Source organism: Phyllostomus discolor, chromosome 5 (genome assembly GCF_004126475.2).
Source record: "Phyllostomus discolor isolate MPI-MPIP mPhyDis1 chromosome 5, mPhyDis1.pri.v3, whole genome shotgun sequence".
Taxonomy (NCBI): Eukaryota; Metazoa; Chordata; class Mammalia; order Chiroptera; family Phyllostomidae; genus Phyllostomus; species Phyllostomus discolor.
The window spans coordinates 48,369,524-48,395,313 of NC_040907.2; the positions used below are offsets into that span (position 1 = coordinate 48,369,524).

At 35.2% G+C, this 25,790-nt stretch overlaps 1 protein-coding gene across 3 annotated transcripts in view; it reads left to right on the forward strand.

Moving 5' to 3' along the window:
• Positions 1-25,790, forward strand: part of PDE4B (phosphodiesterase 4B) — a 530,477-nt gene that overhangs the window by 149,783 nt on the left and 354,904 nt on the right. The window contains exon 1 of one of the 3 annotated variants that reach the window (XM_028512531.2): positions 18,746-19,813. The exons of the other annotated variants lie outside the window; for them this stretch is intronic. Coding sequence (XP_028368332.1) covers positions 19,578-19,813 — 236 coding nt within the window. The 5' untranslated portion in view covers positions 18,746-19,577. Of the gene's footprint in view, positions 1-18,745; positions 19,814-25,790 lie in introns of those variants that run through there. 3 annotated transcript variants of the gene reach the window in all.

The window sequence follows — 25,790 nt, forward strand, 5'->3', positions numbered from 1 at the left end:
GATACCTCTGATAAGGGGTTAATATCCAAAATTTATAAAGAACTTATGAAACTTAGCCCTGGCTGGCATAGCTCAGTGGATTGAGCGCAGGCTGGGAACCAAAGTGTCCCAGGTTCGATTCCCAGCCAGGGTACATTCCTGGGTTGCAGGCCATAACCCCCAGCAACCGCACATTGATGTCTCTCTCTCTCTCTCTCTCTCTCTTTCTCCCTCCCTTCCCTCTCTAAAAATAAATAAATAAAATCTTTTAAAAATTAAAAAAAAAGAACTTATGAAACTCAACACCAAACAAAACAAAACAAACCAACCATCAAATGAAAAAAATAGGCAAAGAACATGAATAGACAGTTCTCCAAAGAGGTCAAAGAACATTTTGATTACTTCATACCAAAATGAAGCTCCTTATTGGAACTCCAGTCTAGGAAAAAAAGATAAGAAACAATTCACACATCCTGGGTCTTGCCACCTAAGGGACATGTACAGGCACTCGGGCAAGTTACCATCCCCCAAATTGCTTGCTTCTTACTTAGAAATGAAAACAAAGCCTTCTTAGCATATAGTATTCTGTAGACTTTGCCTTCCTGCCCTTGGTGGAGCTCCTGTTTCTCCTGTGAATCACGTTCTGTGCACAGTGTTGCCATTGTGCTATCTGAAAGAGCAAACCCTGCTGCATGGTGGAGCAGCTACTTCTCGGGAAGGTCACAAGTTCATGTCTGCTTTGCCTTCTGTCTAGCAAGAAGTATTCAGGCTAAGCAATAGAAAGTTGCAATGTTCCTCAGCACATTGAACGTTAGACTTTCAGAGGTACCCTAGCAGTGCTGGCTAAAAGGCCATTAATAATGGTGAATTTAAGACAAATCTTGCCTCTGGTCTGTCATTCTGCATGTGTCTTCCAGCATCTCTTCTTAGTGGCTTTAAAATGAATTTGCTGTCTCTAGCCAGGTAGCCCAGTTGGTTAAAGCATCAATGGCAGAGGCCAAGGTTGTGGGTTCAATCTTTGGTTAGGACACATACAAGAAGCAACCGATGAATACATAAATAAGTGAAACAACAAAATTTGATGTTTCTCTCTTTCTCTCCAAAAATCTCAATAAAAATGAATTTGTTTAAGGACTTAGTTGAGGCAACTGAGATGGAGAAGGATGCGATTAACCTTGCATCTTAGGAGTAAGGATAAATGCTCCTGCAGTTTAACTTAGTAACCTTTACTTAAGTTGACACTTACTAAACACCTCTGGCATTCAGGTATACAGGCACTGTCTGAAGTGCTGGAATCAGCGTGGTAAATAGAACCTAAGGTCTTGTCCTCATGGAGCTGCTATTCCAGTGAGCGTGACAGATAAGAACAATGTCAGAGAGTGACAGATGCTGTTAGGAAAATAAAGAGGGAGGATGGTGCTACTGGACATGGGAGTGATGGTGGGGAAAGCGTCTCTGAAGAGAGGTATGGAGAGGTGTTTATAGAAAACGGGACAAAAGCCGAGAGAGCAGGCTTCCCAGGCAGAGGGTAAAGGAACAGCCATGTGGCAGGCCACATGGAACTTCAGCATGTATTTGAAATAGGAATGTTTTGTTGATAAAATTATACACATCTGTATAAAATACATTTGGAGATATTACATTAGGAGGAAGAGTCATCAACACTGTAAAGATGTGTGGGTAATGAAGGCAAAAAATAGTACTTTCTATCATTAATCTTTTCTCCAGTAGAGCTACCACAGGGTTAAAACAATATACTTCGTACATAATGTACTGTAACTGCTTTTTTTAACAACTGAAAATGTACAGAAAATGCTGTTTTGACTGTCTATCTTTAGTCTTCAGCTGTTGCCGTCACGATTCAGAAATTTGGATCTCTGCCTTAAGAGGCACATTTCCCTCTCTGTAAAAAATAATCTGATGGAATCTAAGGCTGGAGTCATAGGCTGTGGTGTTAGAATATAAATTACCTGCTACAAAGGGGGAAGGGTGCCCCTTTCCTTTTTATTGGAGTCTCATTCATGTTCTTAACATGCTTTACTGTGGGTTTGTTTATATTTCCATAAAGATAACATTTTCTTTGGCTTCTCTGTGTGGTAAGTGGTACTCGCTAATTTTATTGGATTCTGTATCAATTAAATCACAGAATGTGTCTGGAAATCCAGAAAACTGAACCAAGATCTGGTACTAGCACAAATTGGAAGGAAGAATTAAAGAACCCCTGATTTTACTCTGGGGGTTGGAGTGAGGTGTCACCTTAGAGTATTTGCTAAAAGCAGACCTGCCTTTCAAAAAAGGAGAAAAAATGAAAGAGAATGAATAAACACAGTATCATTAAGGATTTATTCTCCCACTCCTAAAATTTCTAAATTACCAAAAATAAAGTGAAAATACTGGTTATAGCTAATGTAGCATAAATGAAATGGTTTAAAAGCTGAGCCTAGAACTTGCAAAATCAATACAGATTTTATAGCAAAACACTGTTCATAGTAATGATAGCCAAGAGAATTAATTTTCTAAATTAGGAGTCCCAAAATATAAGTTCAGGACTATTAGAAGCTAACATGGGCTAGAAACAGACTCATGGAAGGATATTTTTACCTTTAATATTTAAGATCAGAAAGAAAAGGAAATATATGAGGAAAAATTATAGTTTTTAACAACATGTGAAGGTCAAATAAATTCTAATTTTTAAAAAAGAGTTTATGTATTTATTTTTAGAGAGAGGGGGAGGAGAGGGAGAAAGAGAGGGAGAGAAACATCAATGTGTGGTTGTCTCTCACGTGGCCCCCATTGGGGACCTGGCCTGCAACCCAGGCATGTGCCCTGACTGAGAATCGAACCAACAACCCTAAATAAATTATAATTTTGAGTTGCAAATGAATAAACATACTAGGGCACATTAAGCCAATATCTTCGACTCCAAATTCACTTAAAATTGATAAGCATGAATTAAGATAAATTTATTTTTAAAAATAATGCATTAGTGAAATTCCTTGCTGTCTAGGTGAAACTAATCATTTTTTCTACATATTCAAATTATTTTTTATTGTCCTGAAATAAGGCATTTACAGAGAAGCAATTCCAGTTTCAGGATATAATGGGAGTTAATATGTTGTCTATATACAGTGGACTTTATGTTTAAGGTATATCTGTATGCTTTGTTTTTATTTTTTTCTTTGCAACGAGTTTAGTGGATTATAGTGGATTAAAGCATCAGTTTTGAGGTTTGATTGATTTGGGTTTGAATCCTTACTAACTGGTTGATCTTGGGTAATTCAGCCTACCTTTCTGTCATTCAGTTTGTTCATGTTTCAGGGGTAGATTATATTCTTCAGTAAAGTATTATGAGGTTTAAATGTGATAATAACATATGCAAAAGTGCCTAGTATATAGCAAGTTCTCAAGAAATTGTACTTATTTTACCTTTTCCCCCAATTTTTCTTTTTCTGTTTTTGTCTCCCACCACCTTGAGAGAGGCCAGGAAAAACCCCTTCCCTCACAGACCTTAGAGTAAATCAGCTCTGCCAGTCAGTACCTTGATTTTGGACTTCTACCCTCCAAAACTGTAAAAGGATAAGTTTCTGTTGTTTAACCACACAACCTGTGATACTTCCTTTCAGCAGCCCTAGCAAAGTCCTGCAGATTTTGGAACAAAGAAGTAGGATGCTGCTGTAACAAATAGTTAAAACTATGAAAGTGGCTTTGGAATTAGGTTGTGGATGGGTAGTGGAAGAGTTCTAAAGCACTTGATAGAAATAACCTAGATCACCTTAAGGACACTTGGTAGAAATATGAATGCTAAAAGAATTTCTGTTGAGATCTCAGAAATGAAAAACTGTAGAAAAGGTAATTCTTGTGGCGAAGAACTTGACTGAATTGTGTTCTAGCATTTTTTTCTGTGTGAATAGAAAGTAGAAATTGTAAATGACAAACTTGGATTTTTAAGTGAGGCGATTTCTAAGCAGTGTTGAAGGCACAACTTGGTTTCTCCTTTCTGCATATAACAAAATGCAAGTGGAGGGAGATTCTTTGGAGAAAGAATTATTAAGTAAAGAACAATCTGGACTTGAAGACTTGGAAAACTCTCAGCCTATTCCTATTAGAGAGATAGAGGGAAAATGAATATGTTCTGGAGAGAACATCAAGGATGTGGCTGGTCAACTGTCTGCTAAAGATGTTAGGCATAGAACTATGGACTCAATTAGCTGTTTCAGTGAACGTGAGGAATAGAGATGCAGTTATCAGGAAAGATCTGTGGGAAACTCTTTGTCTGATGGTTTGGACACCTGTAGTTGCACAGGAGGCCAACAACTTTTCTAAAAATTTCATATCAGTAGAAACACTATCATCTTGAACTGAAGGGAGAAAGAGACAGGGTAAAATGAAGGCTACCAGACTTCTGAAATTCCATAGGCAGGAAACAGGCTAATAGATCTATTCAGCTGCAAACATGTTATAAGTCAAGAAAAGTGAAGAACAACCTTGAAGGCAATTCAGAGTCCAGAGAGCTACTGACACCACATGCCCAGACAGTACAAGTAGGGGCAGAGAAGCCATCTCCTCCTTGGTTCCAGAAGGGTTGGGGAACCTCACCCTCATTTTCAGAGGATGGAGCCATCTCCCGAGTTACAGAAGGCAGAGAACCTACTCCTCAGGGCTGAGAGAATGGGGCCTTCATCCCTAGTGAGCCCAGAGGACCAAGAACTGAGCCAAAAAATATATATATTTTTTAAAGATTTTATTTATTTATTTTTAGAGAGGGAAGGGAGGGAGAAAGAGAGAGAGAGAAATATCAATGTGCGGTTGCTGGGGGCAACCCAGGCACGTGCCCTGACTGGGAATTAAACCTGTGATGCTTTGATTTGCAGCCTGCTCTCAATCCACTGAGCTATGCCAGCCAGGGCCCCAAAAATATTTAATCTGTTGTAATTTACACAATGCAACACTATTCAGCCACACACACAAAAAAGAAGGAAATCTTACCCTTTGTGACAACAGGGATGAACTTGGAGAACACTATGCTCAGTGAAATATGCCAGTCAGAGAAAGACAAGTACCATATGATTTCACTCACATGTGGAATCTAATGAACAAATAAACTAAAAAAAATAGAAACAGACTCATAGAAAACAGACCAGCAGCTGTTAGAGGGGAGGGAGGTTGTGGGGCTGGGTGAAAAGGTGAAGGGATTAAGAGAAAAATCTTATAGACACAGACAACAGTGTGGTGACTACCAGAGGATGAAGGGGATAGGGGGAGGTGGAAGAGGGTTTAGGGGGACAAATGATGATGGAAGGAGATTTTTCTTTGGATAGTGAACACATAGTACAATGTACAGATGATATAGACTTATACACCTGAAACTTACATAATTTTATTAACCGGCCACCCCAATAAGTTCAATAAAAATAAATTTAAAATATAAAATTAATAAATAATATGTATTGTTTGTAACTAAATATAAATATGAAAAAAATTTATAATGGAGTTTGTCCTACTAGGTTTCAGACTTGCTTCAGACCCACGCTCCCTTTCTTTATTCCAGTTTATTTTTTTGAATAGGAATGTCTATCCTATGGCTGTCCCTCCATTGTCACTGTCTGGTTTTACAGGTTCACAGATGGAGAGGAACTTTGCTTGGGATGAATCTTCCCTTTAATTTTGCCTGTAACTGACTTGGATGATTTAAATGAGCTAATGTTGTTTAGATGATGATGATGATGTTTAGAGTTGATGCTGGCATGATTAAGAGACTTGGAAACACTAAGATGGGGTGAATGTATTTTGCATGTGAGAAGGACACAGATTTTGAAAAGGCAGAGGGCAGAATATCATGGATTGAATTGTGTCCCTCCAAATTTACATGGTGAAGTCCTAACTGCCAGTACCTCAGATGTGACCTTACTTGGAGATAGGATCTTAACAGAGGACATCAAGGTAAAATGAGGTAATTAAGGTGGACCTTAATCCAATAGGACTGCTGTTCTTACAAAAGGGGAAGTATGGACACAGAGACAGACACAGAGGGAATATGATGTAAAGATATGAAAGGAGAAGAAAGCCATCTAAAATACGAGATTGGTCTAGAACAGATTTTTCCTTCACAACCCTCAAAAGGAACCAACAATGCTGACACACACCTTGATTTTGGACTTCTGGCCTCCAGAACAGTGAGACAATACATTTCTGTTGCTTGCTTCACCCAGCCTGTGGTATTTGTTATGGCAGCCCTAGCAAACTAGTGTGCCCCCTCCCATTACTCTTGTGTATGTCAGAGGTTCAGTCCAAGTGTTATAAAAACTGATCTGTTTTTGATAAGGAATAGCTGAAAGAGCTGTAGTTATGTAGGATGGAAAATAAAACTATTAGAGGATAGATCTTTGAAGGGCTATCACATGACTTATTCATTGTAATTCTAGAACACAGAAGTAGCACAAATGGAAGAACATTATGGGGAGTCATACTTTGGTTCAATATAAAGAAAAATTACTTGCCATTTTCTATTAAAACTGAACAGAAATTGCCCATGTCCTGGTTAGAATTCAAGAAAAGATGAAGCAAGAGGTTTTGTTTATTTGTATTTGTTGGTGTGTCACTGGAGAGCATCTATATTCCTTTAATATTTAAAAAATATATAGGTGAGCTATGAGTAGGGAATAGGTACTGATGAGCTCTACTGAGAAAAAAACATATGCAGAAACTCTAGGTGAAGAATGTTTCCACATTTTATCTTATAGGACAGTTAGAATGAGGATAATCCCCTGTGAAAAGGAGGGGTCCAAGTCACTAAGAGAAAAAGAAGAGAGCCTGGTTTTGACTTCTCTTAAAAGGAGACCAGGGGAATAAGGAGGAAAATAAGTTTAAAATTATTAAAATTAGGCTGTCATAGTTGGGGCCTCAGGGCAAACATAGGTCCAGTTTATTCATTGTAATTTTTTTCAGACTAGCATAGTGTCTGACCCACAGTTAACTTTTAACTAATACCAGTAAATGAATAGATACTGTTGATTCATATTCCTGGGTTTTTGAACATTCATTTAGCATGCACAAAGCATTTTTATATGTGTGTAAAAGTTTTAGATAAAGAGGCTAACACATAAGAATAAATTATGGTCTTTATAAGAGCAAAGAATTTTCTGTGTGTGTGAAGTACATGCATTCAAGAAAGCAATTTTCAGATTGATGGATGAAACTTTCTGAGGCAGTATATTCACATGCCAGGGAAGACTTATTATGTATATATAGAGTAAATATTCACCAAATGCAAAATAAATAAAACAAGTTAATTGAAGATAACTGAAAAGATGAATCATGTCACCAATAAAGTAAAAATCACATAAAGCTTTTTAGAATTATGATTTTATGTTTGGTGAGAAATATGAAAACTTCAAGCAATAATCCAGGCTTACTAAAGAAAATATGAAATCATATTCTTGGCACATAATATCTACTGAGCAAGCATATCTCTGAGGAATGTTTGAATTAAGAGAAATAAAGAAGTATGGAAAAGTACAAAGATCAGGTTTCTTTACAAGAAGTCATGGTGCCATAGTTGGCGGTGGAGAAAAAAAGAAAACTGTTGCTCAGGAAAATGGTCAAGATAAGAGATACTCAGGGCCCCAAAGAAGTAATGCCTGCTTCAGTGTGGTTGGTAGGGTACATGAATGTCTCACATGAGAGGGACAACAATTTGAACATTTCACTTAAAATGTTGTATGCTGTGCTTGAATATGATATTGTTATTTTACAGAGTTACATGCTTATGATTTTGTAATACAAGATTTTGTAATAAAAAGGGGGCACTAATTGTGCTGGACCACCTAGAATTCTTCCTAAGTAGGCAGAATCATCTCCAAACCTCCTCCTGTTTCTCAGTGATAGTGTCACTCATTGGCAACACTGAGGACTAATTACAGAAATAGTGAGCTTTAGGAAATCACTCTGGATGGTCCGAGAGGCAAGCCCCACTTTTTTTTTTTTTGCAGTTAATTTCTAATTTCAAAGCATTGTGGTCAGATAATACACTTGATATGATCACAATCTTCTTAAATTTGTTGAGGCTAGTTTTGTGTTTAAACATATGGTCTGTCCTTGAGAATGTTCCATGTGCACTGGAGAAGAATGTATGTTTTAATATTCTGGGGCAAAAAACTCTATAAATGTCAATTATGTCCATTTGTTCTAATGTGTCATTTAAGGCAGATATTTCTTTATTGATTTTCTGCTTGGATGATCTATCTAGAGCTGTCACTGGGGTATTTAGTCCCTACTATGACTATGTTTTTTCAATTTCTCCCTTTCGTTCTGTTAGTAGTTGCTTTATATATTTCAGTGCACCCTGATTGGGTACATACACATTGAGAAGTGTTATGTCTTCTTGATATGGTGCCCCTTTTATCATTATAAAATGTCCATTTTGTCTCTTGTTACCTTTGTTATCTTGAAACCGATTTTGTTAGATGGCTTCACTAGTGAATTATACCAAACACTCAAAGATTTGATACCCATTCTTCTAAAATTCTTCCAAAAAATAAATAAGAGACAATACTTCCTAACACATTTTATGAGGCCAACATTACCCTGATAGTAAAACCTGGCAAGGATAACACGCCCACAGACACACACACACACACACACACTACTGACCAGTATCTCTGATGAATACAGATGCAAAAGTCATAAACAAAATATGAGAAAATAGAATACAACAATTCATTAAATATTCAATATAATACATCATGATCAAGTGAGGTTCATTCCAGGGGTGCAAAGATGGCTCAATGTATGCAAATTGATCAATATAATATACCACACTAACAAACTAAGGAAAAAATTATAAATTATATAATCCTATGACTAGATGCAGAAAAAGCATTTGATAAGGTACAACATCCATTCACTATTAAAACACTCAATAAAATGGGTATAAAGAGGAAAGTACCTCAACATAATAAAGGGCATATATGAAAAACCCTCAGCTAATATCATACTCAATGGTGAAAAACTGAAAGCTTTTCACCTAAGATTAGGAACAAGACAAAGATGGCCACTCTCACCACTCCTACACAACCTGGTTCTGGAAGTCCTAGCTAGAGCTATCAGGCAAGAAAAACAAATAAAAGGCATACAAATTAAGAAGGAAGAAGTAAAAGTGTTGCTTTTTGCAGATAACATGATTCTTTATGTATAAAACCCTGAAGATTTTACCAAGAAACTATTACAAGCAATAAATAAATAACTATAGTAAAGGTATAGGATACAAAATCAAGGTAAAAAAAAATCCACTGCATTCCATTATGCTCACAATGAAATTTCAGCAAAGAAATAAAAAAATCCCTTTGTGATTGCAACAAAAATAATAAGACACCTAGGAACGAACTTAACAAAGGTTGTGGAAGACCTATATAATGAAAAATACAAGGCATTATTAAAAATATTGAGAAAGACAAAATGAATGGAAAGATATTCTGTGTGCATGGATTGGAAGTATCAACGTAGTTAATATGTCCTTATTATCCAAAGCAATACACAGATTTAATGAAATCCCTATCAAAATCCCAACAATCTTTTTAAACAAATGAAACAAAAAATCATCAGATTTCTATGGAACTACAAAATACTTTGAATAACCCAAGAAATACTGAGAAAAAAATAACAAAGCTAGAGGTATCACACTCTCTGACTTCAAATTATACTACAAAATGACAATAATCAAAAGAGCATGGGTAGCAAAACAGACACACAGACCAAGGGAACAGAATCGAGAGCCTAGAAATAAACCCACATGTCTATGGGCAAATAATCTCTGACAAAAGTGCCAAAAACATACAATGGAGAAAAGAAAGCCTCTTCAATAAATGGTTCTGGGAAAACTGGAATGCCACAAATGAAAGAATGGAAGTAAACTATAGTTTGTCCCCATATACAAAAATTAACTCAAGTGTATGAAAGACATAAATATAAAATATTAAACAATAAATTACATAGAAGAAAACTTAGGCACTAAATCTATGGACCTTGGTGTTAGAGAAGATTTTATGAATTTGACCCCAAAGGCAAGGAGAATAAAGGCAAAAATACCTGAATGAGGCTATATCAAACTAAAAAACTTCTGCACAGCAAAAGAAACCCCCAACAAAACAAAAAGATAACTAACTGAATAAGAGAAGATATTTGCAAACCATAGCTCTGCCAAAGGGTTAATATCCAAAATATATAAAGAACTCATGCAACTCAACACCAAACCTACAAACAGTTCAATTTAAAAATGAGTAGAGGACTTGAACAGACACTTCTCCCAAGAAGACATACACATGGCCAGCAGGTATTTGCAAAGATGCTCAACTTCACCAGCTATTAGGAAATTTCTAGTTACAACTACAATGAGGTACCACTTCACACTTGTTAGAATGACCATTATCAACAAGACAGGTAATAAGTGTCGGAGAGGTTGTGGAGAAAAAGAAACTCATTCACTGCTGGTGGAAATGTAGACTGGTATAGCCACTATGAAAAACAGTATAGAAGTTCTTAAAAAAATAAAAAATAGAGAATAAAGAAGTGCTAGTTAAAATGTAAGCATAGCCAACCTGCTATAATTTAGGAGGCTCATTTAGGAATCTTTTATAAGCTTGAGTACAAGAAATTAGGATATTGACTAGACTAGCTTTCAAGACAGTAAGAAAAACCCAGGGCTAACTGAAGGACATGATTTGGAGCACTACATTAATTTGTTTATTTATCTTTCCATCAATATATATTAATCATTAGGATGCAATGTTAGGCTCTGGAGATATAAAGATGAATAAAAGTTTATTCCTTGGAGAGCTTATAGGTTAGTTCAGGACACACACACACAAATATGTGCTATGATATATGATGAAGTATTCTGAGAAATGAATTCAGTGATGGTGGAGTACAGATGGTATCAAACAGCTGACTCTGCCTATGGAAGCTGGGAAAGATTTCACTGAAGAGTTTTATTTGAATTTAGCCTTAATGGATGAGACTTAGTATTCTTGGCAAAGGAAAGGGAGATGTAACGCTTCAGGCAGTGAAAACCATATAAAATAATAGATATAATTATAAAAGGGTTACTGTTTAATGCTGCTACAACTCTTGCTCTAATTTAAGGTAGTTTATCCCATTTTAGTCTGATGTCCTGCTTCCTCATCTTATTCTGCACTTAGAAGATCATTCATTTATTCATTCAACAAATACTTATTTAAATACCTACTATACTAATCCTTCTCAAACTCTTCCAAAAAACAAAAGAGTAGGGAACTCTTCCAAATCCATTTTATGATGCCAGCATTAACCTGATACCAAAACCAGATGAGGATACCACAAGAAAAGAAAATTACAGGCCAGTAATCCCAGATGTAAAAATCCTCAACAAAATATTAGCAAACGAAATTTAATAATACAAAAAAATCATATGCTGTGATTAAGTGGGATTTATTCCAGGGATGCAAAGATGATTTCAACATACACCAATCGGCATGATTTACCACATTAACAAAATGAAGGAAAAATTTATATGATCATCTCAATGCAGAAAAAGTGTTACTATTTGCAGGTGATGTGATATTATATAGAGGAAATCCTAAAGACTTCATAAAAATTTGTTAGAACTAATGAATTCAGTGAAGTTGCAGAATACAAAATTACAGCACAAAATTCTGTTGTAATTCAATACACTAAAAACAAATGATCAGAAAGAAAAATAAAACAATCCCATTTACAATTATGTCAAAAAGAGAAAAATGCCTAGGAATAAATTTAACAAAGGAGGTGAAAACCAGAAGACATTAATGAAAGACACTGAAGAATACCCAAATAAATGGAAAGATATTTTGTGCTCATGGATTGGAAGAATATTGTTAAAATGTTCATCCTGCTAAAGCAATCTACAGATTCAATGCAATCCCTGTCAAAACTCAAATTGCTTTTCAAAAAAAGAAAATAGAGCAAATAATTCTAGAATTTTTGTGGAACCATAAAAACCCTAAAGAGTCAAAGCAATCTTGAGAGAAAGGAACAATGCTGGAGGCTTCATACTCCTTGATTTCAAATGATATTACTCAGCCATATTAATTAAAACAGTATGGTATTGTCATAAAAGCAGACACATAGATCAATAGAATAGAATAGAGAGCCCCAAAATAAAACCACACAGATGATCAATTAATTTACAACAAATGAGTCAAAAATATACAGTGGAGAAAGGACAATCTCTTCAACAAATTGTGTTGGGAAAACTGGACAGCACACATGGAGAAATGAAAGTGGACCACTTCCTTATACCATACATGAAAATTAACTAAAACGGACTAAAGAGTTCAATATAAGACCCCAAACCATAAAACTCCTGCAAGAAAACATGGGTGATAGTCTCTTTGATGTAGGTCTTGGCAATGATTTTTAAAATCTGACTTCAAAAGTGAAAGCAATAAAAGCAAAAGTAAACGAGTGGAATCACATAAAACTAAAAAACTTCTGCACTGCAAAGGAAATCATCAACAAAATAAAAAGGTAACCTACTGGATAGGAAAAAAACATTTTAAAATCGTATCCAATAAGGGGTTCATACATAAAATAAATAAAGAACTCTTATAGCTCAATAAAAAAATTAAAAACGGACAGGAAATCTGAATAGACATTTTTTCCAAAGAAGACATGCAGGTGGCCAACAGGTAAATGAAAAGATGCTCAGCCTGACTAATCATCAGAAAAATGTAAATTAAAAGCACAATGAGATATCATTTCACACCTGAGAGAATGGCTATGATCAAAAGACAAGAAATGACAAGTGTTGGCAAGGATGTGGAGAAAAATGAACTTGTGTGCACTGCTGGTGGGAATAACAATTGGTTCAGCCACTATGGAAATATTATGATGGTTCCTCAAAAATATTAAAAATAGAACTATCATTTAATCCAGGGTAATTCAAGAAACTATATGTATCTCCATGTTCATTGCAGCATTATTCATAATAGTCAAGACATGAAAACAGCTTATATGGGGATATCATCGATGGATCAGTGGATAAAGAAATTGTGGTGTGCATGTATAGAATCAAATATTATTTGGCTATAAAAATAAATGAAATCTTGCCATTTGCGACAATATGGATGGACCTTGAGGGCATTATGCTAAGTGAAATAGGTGAGACAGAGATAAATATCACATGGCCAGATCTTTTTTATACGTAGAATTTGAAAAGAAAACAAACTCATAGTTATAGATTAATGGTTGCCAGAGATGGAAAGGTGGGCTGTGGAATAGATTCACTTTTAAAGCATGGATTGGGGACTATATAGTTCTTGATGGCACTTACCCGCCCTCACCTCACCCCCACAAAAAGCACTCTACTATATGACAAGTACCATTTTGGGAATTAAGATTATAAGATTGAATAAAATAAAGTCCTTGCCCTCATTTAACTTAAATCCTTGGTGTAATGCAAAGAATCACATTGGTGCAAATGATATTAAACCAGTCAATAGTAATGTATATGTATGTTTGCAAGTACTATGAAGAAAAATAATGCAAAATGAGGGAGGTTGTAGTTTTAAACAGGGTGATTAGGGAAGACTTCATCAAGCCAATGTGTTTGGGCAAGCCCTGGAAAGAGATAGGGGGACAAACCACGCATACAATACATCTTGGGGACCATATGTTCATTGAACATTATGAGGTCAGTGAGGCTGGAGCAGAAAGAACTAGTGGGAGAATAGAAAGCAGGGAAGTCAGAGAGGTGCTGAGATGAGGATGGAGAAAAGTTAGATTGAGCCTTCTAGGCCATAGTGTGGACTTGTGCTTTTATTTTGAGTGTAATGGGTAGTCACTGGAAAGCTTTTCGTTCTTGAACAGGACCATCTCCAAGAACCAGATAATACCATGCTTACATGTCTAGAGTATAAGCTTCCCACATTCCCCTTAGGATTCAGGTGACATTGCTAGGTGACACCAGTTAAAACTGATCTTTCTGGAATACCATTATAAATGATGAATAATGTAATTGTATGTGGATAAAAGTGAAGCATTCATAGAAACAAGTATAATTGAACAACAATTTTTTTTAAAAAAAAGTGAAGTATTCACATCATCTTATAAAATAATATGCTAGGTAATTTCAGCACATTTAGTACTTACGAAGATGTACTTTTAGTGGTATGACCTGACTACTCTGGGAGCATACACTCCTGTCTCATTAAGCGTCTTCTATTATAAAAAGCTTGGTGTAGGATCAACTCCTTAAAAGCTATACAGTTCTGAGTCTTTATGTTCTTATCTGAAAATGAACAAAATATTGTGAATTCAGTCTATAAATATTTGTTGTGTATCTCCTCAATGCCATACACTGTTCCAGATCTTAGAAATTAACAAGACTCCAGTCAGCCATAACAGACACAATAGTTTAGGATCATGGGGAAATCCAACAAGGACTTCAACAGCATTTGTCTGATATGTTTACAATGAGAACCACATGAAATAATTTCTATTAAAATGTTTACAACAATATCTGGCACAAGTGGATGTATAATAAATGCAACTTATTTTTCTGTAAACTCTTAATTCTTAAGAGTGGTCAGTTAATTGTTCTTTCCCAGCATGTCTAGACAACTATTTCCATTCAGTTGAATGTTATAGTTCTTCAGTCATATTAGAATACACCTCTAGTTCCATTTCTTCAAACTGAAATCAAGAAATGGGGAGAAGTTACTCTCCTTGGTGAGTGGGCATTCTGTTCAAAGAGGCTGTCATTTTTGATAATATGTATTCACATATTATCTTGTCTGATGAAAGAAGAAGAGCTTGTGTATCTTTAATTGAATAGTCTGATGGCTATGCTCAGATGGTGTGTTTCAGAAAAAAAGAACTGGGTGGTGATATAAATATATAATCAACAATAATTTAATTCTATTGATAGTCTTAAATCTATTCCTCTTTAAAAAAGAAACTTCTGAATAAACTGACTTTTCAAATGTTCAGGTTTGTATTTACAGAATCTGCAGTTTTGTGCCTTTAAAATACTTTAGTTTTGTAATGATAGTTCAAAATTGGTCACTCAGTTCTGAGATAATTGATTCCAGGTTAACTTTTAAAGTCTGAAAGGTATTGAATGAAAAAGAATGTAACTTTTAAAAAATATTTTATTTATTTTTAGAGGGAAGGGAAAGGGGAGAGGAGAGGGAGAGAACCATTGATTGGTTGCTTCTTGCATGCCTCTAGCTGGGGACCTGGCCTGCAACCAGGCATGTGCCAGGACTGGGAATCAAACTGTCAACCTTTTGGTTTATGGGATGACTCCCAATCCTCTGACCTATACCAGTCAGGTGAATGCAACTATTTTTTATTTAAAATAATTTGATTATACAACAATTACTTTTTTAAAAAACTAACAATGTTATACTTGCAGTTTATCATTTTGTTTGGTTGTACTTAATTTACTTTCCATTTCAATTTAATGAAAAATAAAAAAATATTGATTTTTCCATAGTACTTATAAATAAAACCTTATTGATTGTTATTCACCATATAATTCTACTCAGATACTTTAATTTTATTATGATAAATTCTTAATTCTTCTTGCTTAGATGGATATGGATACCAGGAATTTTATTATTAAAAGCACAGACATACTAATAATTAAAATTCTCAAATAATTCACAAAGGTACTATCTGTACACTAATAAATTGACTCAGAATTACTCATTCTCCCTTTGAGGTGTCAGGACTTAAGCATTGCAAGATTTCTTCTTGGCTTTTTCTCCTGCTCTCCTGGCTATCTTTCTCAAATAGTATATTCTTGGCTAAAATAACATGGAAATTTATCTTATTTTACTGTTATTTTGTATATTTTTTCTTAGATACCATATCATGTTTTCTACTGTCTAGATTCATCTTTGATTTCAATATTTAACACAGTGTCTGGTTTGTCTTTGGCATTTTGATTCTAGAAACAAATTTTCTTGCATTTACCTATAAACATAAAAGTATTCCTCTCAGATGTAACTAATTCAGACTTTAAAGTAGTCTGATGATCACTTTTTAAAAATTTTTATCGAATATTTTTCCATTACCATTTAGTGCCCTTATATACCCCTCTGCTCTGTAATCACCATAGTGTTGTCGTTGCCCATGTTCATGAGTCCTATTTCCTCAACTCCTCCACCCTGTAGCCTCCTCCCCTGCTTAGCTGTCATCCTGTTCTCTATCTGTCTGTCTCTATTTTGCTTGTTAGTTCAGTTTGTTCATTATAGTCCACATATGAGTGAAATAATATGGTATTTGTCTTTCTCACTTAGTATAATATTCTCCAGGTCTATCCATACTGTTGCAAAGGGTAAAATTTTCTTTATAGCTGAGTAGTATCCCATTGTATGAATGTTCCATAATTGTTTTATCCACTCATCTATTGATAGACACTTGGGCTGCTTCCATGTCTTGGTGATTGTAAGTAATGCTGCAATGAACATAGGGGTGCTTATGTTCTTTTAAATTAATGTTTTGGGTTCCTTCAGATATATTTCCAGAAGTGAGATTGCTGGGTCAAAAGGCAGATCCATTTTTAATTTTTACAGGTATCTCCATACTGCTTTCCACAGTGGCTGCACCAATCTGCATTCCCACCAGCAGTGCAAATGGGTTCTCCTTTCCCCACATCCTCACCAGCACTTGTTGTTTATTGATTTATTGATGATAGTCATTCTGACAGATGTGAGATGATATCTTATTGTGGTTCTAATTGGAATTTCTTTGATGATTAGTGATGTTCAGAATCTTTTCATATGTCTATTGGCCATCTGATGTGCTCTTTAGAGAAGTGTCTAGTCAGGTCCTTTGCCCATTTTTAATTCAGTTGCTTGTTTTTTGGTGTTGAGTTTTGTAAGTTCTTTATAAATTTTGGATATTAACCCCTTATCATATGTATCAGCCAATATGTTCTCCAATTCTGTGGGTTGTCTTTTTATTTTGTTGATGTTTTTAAGTTTTGCATTTCAATTGTTTTTGGTATTCTTAAATGTTATCTATAGTAGGAAGAGTTAACAGACAACATATTTTTGAGAATTTTATTTCTTAGGATTATTCTCAAAATTTCTTTAACTGGGGCACTGGTTGTCCTAATGGTGAAAGTCAAAAGAAGTAATGTGAAATGTCACATAAATTGACAATAAGAATCAGGAAGTATTTATAATTGCACCATTATGCTGCTATTTTAGGCAAATTTATGTCAACATTTCTTATTTGAACCCCAGTTTAGATACAGCTAAATAGCTGTACAGCTATTAGCTGTATCTAAATATCTGTATCAGTTTTCCAAGGTTGTGAAATTTGCTATAATTTGGGGAGAAAAAAATTCTTAAATGCTTACTGTATTTTGGCAGCCTTAAAGAGTGAATGGGGAAAAGTCTTTAGTGACTTCCATTACTTATTTTTTCAAATAAGTCACTCTGAATATCAACAGGCCATCACATATCCTTGTGTCCCAGCTTTAAATCACATTATTGTTGGAGGAGAGTCCCAACTTTGTTTTCATATTGCAGTAAATAATAGATAGCATTAACCATATTTCACCCATGATAGTACTGACAATCCATTCTCAAACAGGGCAGTTAAGATGTCTTTATATAAAGAACATGTCCTGGGGCCTAGCTTCCCAAAATGACTATCTGATCTCTTTGTATCACATAATGAAAGAGAATTGATTAGGAGACAGAAAGCCTGAGTTCTTGCTTTAGCTCTAATGTCAACTACAAATATGACTTTGGACAAGTCCCTGAAGTTCTCTAGGTCTGTTTTTCCATCTTCAAAATGAACTGAACAAGGTGATTTGCTTCGACTGTTAAATTCTACAACTTTGCATTTGTTCAGGATGCATTTTTAATGCATTACTGAAATATGGATATCTTTCCAAGGTAGTACCCATAAACTAAGAGTTTATATCCTTCCTATTATGTTGGAACCAGTTTCTCCAAGGGCTGGTGTGGGGTTTACACTTTCCAGTAGGTCACAGTCTATTCTCATTCAGCCCCTTAGCTATTCAGCCACAGAATATGACATAGATGAATGACTTTATGAAGGAAGAAGTCCTCACACCTGAGAGGAAAAAACAAAAGCCTCCCTTTTTCACTGAAGTCTCACTGTGAATCATCCCCTAACTGTCTCTCCTGCTGACCAGCCCTAGTTGTGCTTCATCAAGTTTGTGTGCGGTCCGGCTGGTCCTGGTGGCAGTCGTTGCCAGTTCAGACTTTTCACCACAGCCGTACACTTTAAGCACCACAGGGTTCTTTTTACTTCCTCATGTCTTTTCAAGTATAGAAGCTGCATTCCAGCATATTTCAAAAAGAAATTTTAGGTTACAATGACCTGCTTTGGAACTTTAGCCATTTTTTGGACTCTTCTGCCCATTTGTCTCATTTGCATGCCTTTGTGAACAAAATACACACACACACACACACACACTTGCAGGTAAATATACCTACACACAGACAAACACTGTTTGTACACCTACTTTTACACACACAAACACATGCATAATTCTTGACCTTGAACTCTGAGCTTGAACTGAGAATTATTACCTCCATTTCCATTCTGGGAAGCTTTGGCTTTCAGAAGTCACTCTGTAGCTAACAGAGAGGCTGCTGTGGGCAATCCATGAACAATGAGCTTAACAGAAGAATGAGGGTAATGTTTATTGGAATAAAGATTAGCTTTAAATTTCTCAGGGGAATGAACCACATCCAATGTTTTTCTGTTAGCTGACACTTTTTATATTGATGCTGTCTTGGATCTTTTGGAGAAGGGAGAAAAAAAAACTTTAGCAAATCAGTTCTTTCATTCATCAGTGGAATTTGACGGTGGGGGGGGGTGCTATTTTAGCTAGGCTTTTTGACAATCCCTGATTTAATGTTTTTGCTGTGGTGAGGACAGTAGCTTCACAAATTTTGTGAAAATCTGAGCAATGGAGGGTGTTGTTCAGGGGGAAACAGAGTGCAGTTGTTTAAATAATCCTGGGCCAATAAGCATTTAGTAGGTGGAGTTACTGTTATGTGCATTTACAGAGCAAAATAATTCTGAATGAAGACTTTAAACACCACACGTGCAGACGGGCTCTGGTTCTGCTCTTTGTGAGAACAAAACAAGTGTGACTAGGTGACTAGGTTTTGCTTACTGTCCACTGGTGACTGCAGCTTGCTTGATAAGATTTTTAAAAATATACATGTAAAGGATTTATCAGAAGCCTTATGAATATTTCATGAGTTGATATATTCAACTGAATGAATTCAGTGAATGTCAGTGTGTAGCTTGCAGACGAACCTCATCCACAAGGAGGCTACTGACATAGGAAGCACTTTGGCGCATTTTCAGAGGCAAAGCCAGGCTGATAAAGCTCCTTGTGACAGCCTGACTTGCCATTCTTCGAGTATGCTGCTCTTGCTCTAAGCAGCTCATACATTGGAGCCTCAGCTTCCTAAATTAAACTGGAAATAGTTTGCAGACTTACCAGCCTTCTAACCTGCAGCTGTATCTCTGGTATGTTTGAGGTTTTTGTTTTGGATGGTGAAAGCTAGCCCTCCACATAAGACATGACAGCAAAAGATTCTTCCAAGGAACTTACTGCTTCTGAATCTGAGGTTTGCATAAAGACTTTCAAGGAGCAAATGCACTTGGAACTTGAGCTTCCGAGACTACCGGGAAACAGACCTACATCTCCTAAAATTTCTCCACGCAGTTCACCAAGGAACTCACCATGCTTTTTCAGAAAGTTGCTGGTGAATAAAAGCATTCGGCAGCGTCGTCGCTTCACTGTGGCTCATACATGGTAAGACACGACTTGGCACTGTGCACAGTGCTTTTCATTAGTAAGCAGTGATTTAGAAATGTAGAAAATAGAGCATTTGAGTTTTGTTTACAATACAGACCACAAGTGTGAGATGAATGGAGAGTGGGTCAGCTCAGGAATACATCGTGCACTGTGTTAGATTGCCATTGTGCTAACTGGCTGTTTCCAGATAAAATAAGCCTTCAACTGGAGAGAGTCTTTTTGAAATTACTGCTTATAAAAATGCCTAGCTAGTACCAGGTAAATTGAGAACTGAAGCAGTTCAACAAAAATATTCAGTTTTTTAATTTAATTTCTGTTGAGATGAAGTGTGAGTTTTCATGTGTTTTGTGGTTGTTGATGATAACTTGAGTAGTATATTTTTGGTACAAAATAAGTGTTTTAATTTTAGTTCCAGTTTATTTCTGAAGATGAGATCTAAAGTCAAACTGAACTGATTGTATTGCCATGTTTATAGTGTATAAACTAGTGGGTTTTTGCTTTATTGACTATCTTTACACTACCCAAGGAAAGGGAAAACTAAGTTCCCATTTCTGAAATTGCATAGTTAATTAATTTTATTTGTGATTAAATTGCTATTATCTTTAAGATACTCTCACTGTAAAGAAAAATGACTTAAATATACAGATCACAATAAATAAATTCCCAATTTACTTGAAAATGCCAAGCAAGTAAATTCAAGAACACCTCTGTAAAAATTGCACTGAACCTGCCACTTTTAATGTATGTTTTATATTCAATAGGCTAGCTTCCTTAAACTCATAAAATGTTAAAATGTAAGAAATGCACAATAGAAATTAAACTATAATTATAAAAGCTATGACATTTCAGATTTCTTTGAAGGATATATTTTCTTTCAGTTTAAGGTACCCTACAAAATTGGTTACCTATACCCTCTAGTTTTTATTTATTAGGGACCATAGCAGTGAAGGAAAGTAGTTATCTCTTAAAGGTAATTCTAACACACCAATTTTGTAATTGCATGCTAGATTGCCAACCAACATTACAAACTGAGCATATCTAGTTTTTGAAAATTAAAATTTACTCGAATTCTGTTTTCTAATTCTCTGAAATGTTTGTTTGCCTAATTTAGCACACAGTGCATTGAAAAATTCAAGTTACCCCTAGAAATATACAGTTTGCTTTTGATGGACAAACTATACTTTAGCCAACACATACTTTACCTAGCTAAAATGATATGGTTACTTTTGTTTTCTGACAGTGGACCATTGTTCATCTAATTGCTTCAGTGGGGAGGTTGTTTTAGTCATCTTTTTGATAAATTAAATCTTATTATTTAATTATAATCTCAGACTTGTAAAATATATATGATGAGTTTTTCAAAATCTACCAATGGTAGTATTTGCATGAAGAGAAGATGTATATATGAGTATGTACTGATCTAAAGAAGTGCTCTCTCTAATCATTTATCCCACTTCTAATGTATGTATATTTTTTATATAATTTGCTAAGTAGTATGACTGAATAGTTATACTACTATAACTTATATAGGAGAAACTATATAAGTGCATTGCTAATTATTAATCCTAAAAGAAACAAGGATAGAATACATACAATTAATTAATCAACTCATATTTTTTACTACTTGGGTTAACATCAAGCCATTATTTTGATCAGAAAGACATTTCATTTTAGTAAGCTAATTTTCAGGTAATAGTAAACCTCTTCATAAAATCTTGGTAATGTTTTCTTTACTGTAGAGTTCTTGAATATAATAATTTGACCTTTTTTTTACTTTGAATACATTTTTGATGTGCTAGGAACATAGAACTACAAATACTGCAGTTTTTTCTTTCAAAAAATCTAAATTTTAAAATGGTTAAAGAGCTAGTTTTACTCACACATTATACAAATTTTCTTGCAGCAAGTTACAAAAAGAACAATTAAATGATATCTGAGGTAACATGCTATTAAAGTGATCTTCTAGCTAAGTTAAAACAAAATTTTCCACAAATGGCCAAAAATAAAACATATGACTTGGGTAAAGTGAAACATAATATTGGTTTAAAGAGTACATTAACCATCACACACACTGTATAACTTTAGTATACAGCAATGGTCATTGCTCATGTTCACCCTCCCCCCACTCAGATACTCCTTTTCTTATGTTCTTTAGTAAAGGTGCCTCACAGTTTGTCTTCAGCTCCTGATTATGTCTATATGTGTTTATGTTTATTTCTATTGTTTTATGTGACAGTATGTTTAACATTTTTCAGATTCACTCTCATGAAACATTCCATGAAAATTTTTTTTGAAAATATACACATATCATATATATGAATGACTTTCTAATCTTAAAAATAATGAACAATTTTTAGCATCATATACAATAGTTACATGAGGAAATAAGAGCATAAGTACTTTATTTTTGTCTTGTTGTCATGATGAAATGAGACCATCCTTTCACGATCAACAATTGGTATTTTCCAAACCATGCATTTAAGTGAGAAATTCCAAGAGATGCACTTAGAAGTCTCTAAAAACATGTCATTACTTTACAGTAGACAGTAGGCTTCTTTTAAGATGATTGGATTGTTTTGATTCCAGCATTGAAATTAAAGTAATTTTCAAGATGAAGCTAAACAATTCCAGGAATACAGTTTGTATCTAAACCTTCTGAACAATTTTTTTTATCTTTAGTTATTTGTAGATTTCATAGCTTGGTCAGTTGAACATGTAGTTCTGGTTTTTGAAAACCTTGGAGTTCTGGTTTCTGGTTTTGAAAACCTTGGCTGTGAGGTGTGGGCTAATGGAAGGAGATTTAAGAAACACTTGTGAATCACTGATTCCAGAATTATTTAGAAAATCTCTGAAAAAGTAGATATTTAATGTGCTGTCACTAATCAGAATATTTACACAATCCTGAATCTAGAAGAAATTGGGGTGATTATCTCATTGCTTTAATCCTTAGGCAGGACCATGATTACTCCATCTTTGACATATGGAAATCTGCCCTGTTTTTAAGACTTTAGAGAAAATAGTTCTATAATCTCACTTAGTACACATTTTTACTATTTCATAGTCCAGGTAACAAAAAATTCTTCCCCATGGTCAACCTGTAATATGTAATATTTATAATCTGTATTTTGCTCTTTAATGGATATTAAGAATTAGAACCTGCATGAATCTAGAGATCATTATTAGCTGGTCCTGGAGTTTTCTTTATTTATTCATCCAACTTATAGAATTGAGCACTGATTTGAGCAAGAAAACAAAAATTCTCGTTTAACCCACACAGATTCCAACACCTACTCTATTTTAAGTTATTTACTAGAATATTCACATATGTTATCTCATTAAAATTTGACTGTAAGAATATGCTAAATTCATGTTCTTTTCAATATTATGTGTTGCAGATATTTAAAATGTACTCTGCTGCTTTAGTTTCTTCTTGGTATTTCTACTTTATTAGTCATTGTTTTGACCTTGAACGACCATCCCAAATTTCCAAATTCTTCTTTGAATTCTTAAACCCAGAAGTGGACATTACACTCATTATTAGATGGTATGAGAAAATATAGATGAAAAAAGTCATACTTTTGTGAAGTGTCAACAGAGTGTTCAGCATTACTAAATGGGGAGTTGAGTAGGGCAATTAATGCCAGAGCTCTTAGGTCAACCTGTTATTCATCTCCAGCCCCAAAGCACGGATGAAAACTTCTGAAGCAGAAGGTAATTCTACCTGGATTATGTGACTTGTTTTTTCTTGACTGAAACTTCCCACACAGTGTCCAGCTTCTTCAGCCTTTTTCCTTTGCCAATGTTTCAACCTCCCTCATCACTTCTCCTCCATCATTAGTAGCATGAAGCTCTCTGAAGAAAGCCACTGGGGATGGTCTTCGATATATCCTGGGACCCTCACACCCCTCTTCCCTATGCTCTCCTCTTAAAAAGTAAATGTATAGATGGGTGAGCCCCACCCACTGTCTGTCTGCCCATGCTTGCACATGGGAATATGCTTACAGAGGAAACAATGTTTGTTCAATTAGTATTTAAAAAAAAACTTGTGTTTTTCTTCCTTTTCCCCTTACAGTTATACCTATATCTTTGAAATCTTTCTTCATTTTACCAAAGGCTGACAAAATGTGAACTTTTGTGCCTAATATATGAATGTGAGAGTATTAAAAAACATAGTAAATACTCAAAGGAACTTAAACATGTTAAGACAAAGCTGGTTACTTGGAGAAGAATAAAAATAAAACAATGAATTTAGTAAGTGCTTGACCTTTCTCTGAACTTGAGGCACATTTTGTCTTATGCAATTTAGTTCTGGTTTGTTAGCTAAATATACCTAATCTGTGCTTTGTGTTCCTCAATTTCCTTGAATTATTTTCTAGTGATATTGGAAATTTTTGAGAAATATTTGTATCTTTACACTCTTACTGATTAAACATTTACTTGAATAAAACATTTATTGAGAGCCTGCTGTGCTCTAGACCCTACTCTGGGTTTAGGAGATACAAAATGAGAGCCCTTGTCTTCAAATGACCATATAGTACTTGGAAAACAAATTTATGCATTAATAGTTAACCAAATGTGTGAAAATAATGAGATAGAGTAATGATGATCAGCGTGTCACTAGAGCACACAAGAAATAAATACTGCTAGAAAGTAAGTCAGTGTGTTAGGGAAGGTTCAGTGAAGAGATGTCATTTGTGTGGGATCTTGAAGAATAAACAGCAGTTTTCCAGGAAAAGAAAGGGTGGGAAGGTTTTTACATTTTTTTTCCCAAGGAAACAATAATAAGGAAATTCCATTAGCAAATAACAGTAATAATAATTCACATTTATTCAGCACTTGCAATGTATCTGATTTTTTTTATTTAGTATCATAAAAGTATCATATTCAGCACTTGCATTGTATCTGATATATTTTTATTTAGTATCATAAAAAGCCATTAAATTATATAGTATTATTATTTCCATTTTATAGGAAAAAGAATGAAGCACAAAAAGTGTATGTAATTTGCCAAGGGTACACAGCAATTAAGGGCCTGAGTTGGGATTTGACTCAACATGGGGAAAGTGAGCAAAGTTCACCCAAGTTTCAGCCTAAGATGCAAGGTGGCAAAGATAGAAAGTAAGACTGGAGCCAGAGTCTGTGTATTTCAGTAGCATGAACAAGACTGGGGCTTTATTTCATTACCAGGGGCAGCCACTGTCAGGCTGTGAGAAAGGAATTGCCATAAATAGCTTTTACCTTGGAAAGATACCTTGCAGGCATTGTGGAGAGTGGACTTGTGGACTAAGAGATTAGAAGCAAACAAAGAGAAGAAGAGAATGTGTATTTGAGAGATAATGACTTCTAATTATTGTGCAAATCCCATAACATCAAAAACTCTGCTAATGCCATTCTTTATGACTTAACAAATTATTGTTTATGGAAACTGGGAGGCAACTATGCAAATTTGGCATCCCTTGCATTTACCACCTACAATGGGGTATCATGGATGGTGCTAGCTGATGCAGTATTCCCAAATGCATCAAACAATCAGAGCAAAGGTATGTGGGAGGATGAACACATCTGGAGAAAACCCTAATGCTCTGTCCTAATTTGTTAGAGGTGCTTTGTGTTCTGTTTTATGTATAATCCTCGTGGGGTATTTTTACAGAAATTATTTTTGTCCATAGTCTGAACTGAATGCCAGTGGAAGAGTATGCCTCATAACCTGAGTCTATTGCTTTAATCAGAGCAAGCATTTTGTCAGTAATGCAAGGCTATAAATGGTGTTTTCCTGGCCTTTTACTGTCTGTAGATCATCAATATATCGGATTTTTAAAATGCTTACTGTAAAAAGGGCTTTTCAAAGTAACGATGACAACCCCCAGGGCACATGCTGGAAGGTGGCCCAGCAACCATGCCTACAGTCCAACTGCTAACCTCCAAGCCCCTTCTGTGAAATCCCATTTGCTTTCTTTTCCCATTTTTTCCTTTT